This window comes from Cupressus sempervirens, chromosome 9, assembly GCF_028749045.1.
Source record: "Cupressus sempervirens isolate cs-2001-9-10 chromosome 9, ASM2874904v1, whole genome shotgun sequence".
In the NCBI taxonomy this organism is placed as follows: Eukaryota; Viridiplantae; Streptophyta; class Pinopsida; order Cupressales; family Cupressaceae; genus Cupressus; species Cupressus sempervirens.
In genome coordinates this window covers 796,055,017-796,061,206 of record NC_143126.1, presented here as the reverse complement: position 1 = coordinate 796,061,206, position 6,190 = coordinate 796,055,017, and the positions used below count along the sequence as shown (strand labels likewise).

Genomic DNA, 6,190 nt, shown 5'->3' with positions numbered 1-6,190 from the left:
GCTTACATCCAGTCAGGGGTTACATTTGAGGATTTGGAAGCCCTAGAGTTCTGCACTCCAAACATGGAAAAGACAAGTAGGGCCAAATTTGATTTCGAATTTCCTCCTAACTTTCATGTAGAAAATCCTAATGACATCTCAGATGTCATAATGGTATACTAGAAGTAAGAAATTGGGTGGAATCAGTCAACTATCATGTTTGAATTGTGTATTGTTTGGACGAATATGAAGCTAGGGTTGGCATTTTTTGTATAGCCTATACTATGTTTTGGTTTGTATAGAACTAAATTACTCACTATGTGATAGGATGTTAGATGTTTATACAACTGTATGGGACACTAGTTGCTCTATGCCAAATAGATATTGTAAGGACAATTTGTTTAATGGTATAATGGATAGCTTTGTCAGCATATTATGGTATGGGTTGATCTCATATTTGTTTGGTTATCTTGGTTGAGATTTATTTGCTCAAAGCTGGATAACTGATGTGGGCTACTTTAATTTATTGTTAGCTTGCGTCTCTAATGACTAATGAGGGTTTATGAGAATGGTTATATATTATTCATTTTATCTAGATGAGTGGTAATCCTATTGTAGATAGCCTAGTGGTTCAGGCTCCCTGTGCTATTCGGTAATTTTATAGGAATAATCTCGATGATTCTTATGATAGTTATAGATGGCAGTTGGCTGTATGTTGATTTTAGTCTTTTAGATTCATTTTGGTTTGAGAAGGTTCTTTATTGGTTAATATACTAGCCGCTTCCCGTTTGGACAATTTCATCCCTTATATGGCTTACAATGTCTTTTATTATGATGACTCCTTGGGTGGGGTTCTAATTAGCATATGAGTCTAAGCTTGTTGATTGAATGACTATGGAGATTCATAATTTAGTTATTTTGTTTACTGGATATGGGCAATTAATCCAATAAGACAAAGATTAGTCTCGTTGATTGGGACAGTTCTTGATTAGTATTATATGGCTAAGTTTGTTATTTGAATAACTTGTGGAGAATCTTAATTTAGCTATTATGTTCGATAGATATGGTATGTTATTAACTCGATAAGCCAGAGATTCTGAGATGTAGTATGGCCTCGATGGTTAGGCTACTATGAATGTTTGGGTGAGTATAAATGAGGATGTGATATCTATGATAGAGATTAAGTTTGTTGGTTTGTGACATTGAATTATCATCATTGGTGAACTGATTTAGATCTGATTAAGTATTTGAAGTGTGTCTTCTCATGATGAATTAAATAGGCTTGAGACCATGTCAGGTATCCTTGGTCAGGAGCTTGTATAATTAACCTCTTGGTCACATGACAGATTATTAGTAAATATTAATTTGATTATCGTGATTATAGTGGTTTATATGTTATGATTAGGAGATTATTATATGGTTGTTAGATAATATCACATTTCTCTTTCATTATTTAGCAAGGTAGTCAGCTGATTATGGTATGTTTTTGAAAGATTTTCAAACTAGGATTATTTGGTGACGATGCAAGGATACTATTAATTAAGAAAGTTATTATTTGTTACTAACATATTTTATTGAGTAGATTAAAGAGAGGATTAATTACTTTTAGCAGATTGGGAAGTAAGGCAGAACAAGGCAAACGTTTACCTATTTGAAGCTACATTGCAGCTCTTGCCAAAGTATATGTTGCAATTATTTATGAACTTATGTAATTAATTTGGGGTCCTTGACCTATTTCTATAAATCATATTTGATAATGTAATTTAGCTATTTTTTGACTGGGGTATGCCCCTTTTAAGCTGTAATAATAAAGGACGTTTTGTCCTAAGCTGGACTGGAGGTTTTCTTCTTTGTTTTTTCTTACTAGCGCCTGTTTGAACTGCGATAGCTGATGTACTTTTTATCTTTATTAATAAAATAATCAAAACCTTGACCGTTTACCGATAAAAATAATAATAATAATAAAATAATTAGAATTAATAAGTATGTTACCATAATGAGTGATTAAATACTTAGAATATATATATATATATATATTTCTATTTAATATTGATTGATCGTAAATTTGAACTCCAAACATCCCACATAGGTCTCCTAAGAATTGTGCATTTACGCGAGCAATAAACAAAATCCATAAAATGAATGTCTTAGCATGCATCTTCAGGAATAAATTTAGCCAGTGGCTAACTAGCCGATGGATGCTTTTTGAAGGCTATATTTTGTCGGTTAGTGCTCGCGTAGCTAATCGATATCTGGTCGCTTCTTCTTACATATATTTGCTTTGAAGATAAATGCTTGCTTACATTTCATTCAAATATTTAATTTTCAGTTTATTCATTTCAAACAATGGGAGCATCTTATTTGTCTGCATGATTGACTTCTGAAGCAAATGCAAATCTAAACTAATCCAATAGTTTCTCATTTATACTCGTCTTCCACGCTTTTCTTCAAACGATAAAACAGAGCCACCAAACCCCAGTATCTACTATTAAAAAATATAAAACAAATCTGAATCATAATTCATGGGCATGCAAATCCTCCAAAAACATATTTTCTTCTCAGTAGATTTTGAATTTTTATATATTGTAAGAAGGAACTCAATTGCATTTCAATATGCATAACAAATATAAAATATCTCAGAGATAAGATGAGAAAACATTTGCTTATGCTGATTCAAAACAAACTGCTGTATATACAAAACGCTTTCATGTACAGAAAGATGGAGACTATATACAAAGAAATAGAAACTGGGCGATTTAATTTTTCTTAATGAACAAACACAGAACTAAATTTGCATCATTGTCATCATATATACTAATCAAATTTGTTTTGCCTCTCAAATTGTATTCATTTGCATTATTTCAATACAAATTAAATTTGTTTTGCCCTGAAGTCCAAATCTAATTTATTTGATTAACTTGAACAACAATCATGGCAGCGAGAGAAAGCAGTCCACTAACAACCTGCACCAGGGCTCCCTCGTTATGAAATACTTCTGCATTTCTGATCCGCATGTAACATTACTCTTCTCATGGGAGCTCAAATGACTCTCCGAAGAAACTGCTATGGACAGAGGACACATGAAGAAATTACGAGAACCCAAATCCTTTATCTTGTCCTTAGGGTTTAAACCTGCCATTAAAACAAATCTCTCAGAACTTGCTAAATCTGAACACAACTCCAATCAAACAGCAAAGCAACAATTTGAAATGAAAACAAATTTAAAATGAAAACTCACTGCAATCAAACGGCAAAGCAACAAATTTAAAATGAAAATTCACTGCAATCAAACGGCAAAGCAACAATTTGAAATGAAAACAGACTACAATCAAACAGAAAAGAAACGATTTGAAATGAAAACTCACTGCAATCAAACAGGAAATTAACAATTTGAAATGAAAACTTACTGCAATCAAACAGAAAGGCAACAAATTGAAGTGAAAAATTACTGCAATCAAACAGAAAGGCAACAATAATTTGAAATGAAAACATACTGCAATCAAACAGCAAAGAAATGATTTGAAATAAAAACTTACAGTCGATGCTGAACTGAGAATAATGCAATCCAAAAGAAAGGGGATCGGTGTCGATAGGGGGCTTTCGGCCTTCTTTAGCATAAAGAACAAGAGCTGCCTTAATCACATCCATTACTAGTGCTTCTGTAGAGATCAACACTCGCAAGGGCCCAATGCTCTGCGCTACAGTCACATTAACCAGCAATTTAGAAGCACCGGTTTTAATGGAGGCGGATTCAGGGGGAGCAAGCTTTTTGGTTAAATGCGGAGGAATTTCAAGATTCAGCCAAGGTGTTCGCTCTATTGAAGGCTTAGTTCGATCGAGAAGCTCAGGCTGAGTACTAGGTCTTCTCATGGCAGCGGGCTTTTTGGATTTCACAGCATCAGAAGTGATGTGCCTCTGACTGTGAAATCCTGCTCCTTTTTCGCCCTTGTTCTTCGTGTTCCCCATTTGATCTGCGTTTCTTCTCCTCAATCTGGGGAGCGAAAGACAGAGGGCGAAGTAGCCCCTTGATTCGCCAATCCGATTTCAGCACTCATTAATGGATCTTTTCCAGTTTTCAGAGCTGTGTTCTTCAACATTTATATTTCATCTTTGCCGGGGATTCTCTTTGGTGGGGACACGTGGGAGGTCTGGATTGTTCCTTTCCACCGGCCAAATACCAGCCGCACGATCAACTTATGATTCCAATCAAACAGATATTCGGTGCGCAGGCGGAACCCCATTTGATTCCCAAGATTTGTAGTGAAGGAAAGTGGGCCACGTTGAGTGAAGGAAGTTTCTTGTTGCTTCCACGTTAAGATAGACGTTGGCGAAGTTCAGTTTCAGATAGAAGATGAGGAGAGTATCAAGTTTAGTTGGAAGCTATTGTATAAGATCACAGCTCATCCCTTTTCACAATTGTGAGCATTGTAAGGAGAGAAGGGATATCTCAATTCATATGGTCAATCCTATTTTGTATTACAATAGTTTATTTGGGCAAGTTTTTTTCTTTTTCGATTAAAGTTTAAGGTCTACATCATCAAATATGATAGTCGTCTAAACCAATTCAAAAAAAGTGAGACCAATCTTAGTGTACTTGTAGCATCCATATTTGTGTCAATGACATGGCATCTTACATGTTAGTTGCTCTTAAGAATAAGGGACACATTTTGTTCAATTGTGAGTAGTCACTATTAGCAAAAAAAGCTTTAAAGTCACAATTATCGATACAATGTTGTCAAAAATAGTAGATTTTAGATCAGCAAGTGTTAGTATTAAATTAACAACTACTATCACAACCATTAGAATGTGGGTCACCTCCCTAGGGGAGAGGACCGAGTACTTGAACACCCTAACTTCGCATTTATCAAAACCCTACATAAAAATTTCAAATCGCTTACAGTTTTTTACAGCAGCTTACTTGGCGAGTTGTCTACTTATATCTAAGGTCTCAAGTCCATGCCACCCGTTATGATGCCACATCAGCATGCTTTTTGGCAAGTTGTCCAAAACAACCCAACCAAAAAGGGAGACCAATGGTCGTGCATAAAGAGTATCCATAGTTGAATAGCTGATGTGGCATCACATCATTGGTTAATTTTTATAACTAAAGGTACATTTTATTCAATTTTGGGTAGTTAGCATTGTACTAACAACTTTAAAGTCACAAGTATTGGTACAATGTTGTCAAAAAAATTGGACATTAAGTCAATAAGTGTAGGTATTTAGTGAACAACTCCTATCACAACTATTGAAACAAGTTCAAGTATTGGGTCCTCTCCCCTATATGTTCTTAACTTGGAAACAAAATGATTTCGATTATTTTTAACACACTATTTCTATTTGTATTGCTCTACTTTAATGTATTTTGTTTTTCTATTGGAAGTAGAAAATAAAGGATTAAAAAAAAAAAACATTAAAGTAGAGCAATACAAATAGAAATAGTGTGTTACAAAATAATCGAAATCATTTTGTTTCCAAGTAAGAACATATAGGGAGGTCACCCACGTTCGAATGGTTGTGATAGTAGTTGTTAATTTAATACTAACACTTGTTGATCTAAAATCTAATAGTTTTGACAACATTGTATCAATAATTGTGACTCTAACATTGTTTTTGCTAATAGTGACTAGTCACAATTGAACAAAATGTGTACCTTATTCTTAAGAGCAACTAACATGTAAGATGCCACATGGAATCTTGTCTTGCCACAAATCATTTTTTCATAACAATGAGTATAAATAAAACAACTTTCATTCAAAGGTTCTTCTCCATTCCAAGTTTTCTAGCAATATATTTCCACCTCGTTTGGTTGAGTAGTGAGAGGCATTGAAAGTATAGTGACATGAATGCAATTGGTAAAATTAATATTCCATTCCTCATGAGAAATGATGATATGGTAGGTACTAGAGGCATATGTAAATAATAGTCATGGAAAGAAACCAATGGTCTACATAGTTAGGTTGAATAGTTACGTCTCGGAAGCTCAAAACAACTTTTAAGATGATGACACAAATAGGTAGAAATTGCTGACCACAAAGTGAGAAAGGTTTTCTACATAGAATGTGATAGGAAAATCAAAATCTTTACAAAATATATTTGTCAAACATAAAATAACAATAATAATAATAATAATAATCAATAATTAATTTTCATTTTTTAATCTCAAAACTATACTAATCATCAGTTATACATATTTTAATCATATGCAATA

At 33.9% G+C, this 6,190-nt stretch overlaps 1 protein-coding gene across 1 annotated transcript; it reads right to left on the bottom strand.

Annotated features, from left to right (window-relative positions):
• Positions 1-2,789: 2,789 nt before the first annotated feature.
• Positions 2,790-4,049, bottom strand: LOC149541110 (uncharacterized protein At4g22758-like). Its single transcript, XM_089802112.1, has 2 exons — positions 3,516-4,049; positions 2,790-3,111 (listed from the first exon to the last, which is right to left on the bottom strand). Exons 1-2 carry the CDS (start codon positions 3,943-3,945, stop codon positions 2,909-2,911), a joined length of 633 nt encoding a protein of 210 aa, XP_089658238.1. The 5' UTR covers positions 3,946-4,049; the 3' UTR covers positions 2,790-2,908.
• Positions 4,050-6,190: the final 2,141 nt, after the last annotated feature.

What these genes read in the sequence shown, in the direction of transcription:
- LOC149541110 (XM_089802112.1), bottom strand. Translation starts at nt 3,945, where the DNA reads ATGGGGAACACGAAGAACAAGGGCGAAAAAGGAGCAGGATTTCACAGT. An exon ending in TTCTCAGTTCAGCATCGACT is followed by an intron (nt 3,112 to 3,515) that starts GTAAGTTTTTAT and finishes TTTTAATGGCAG; the next exon opens with GTTTAAACCCTAAGGACAAG.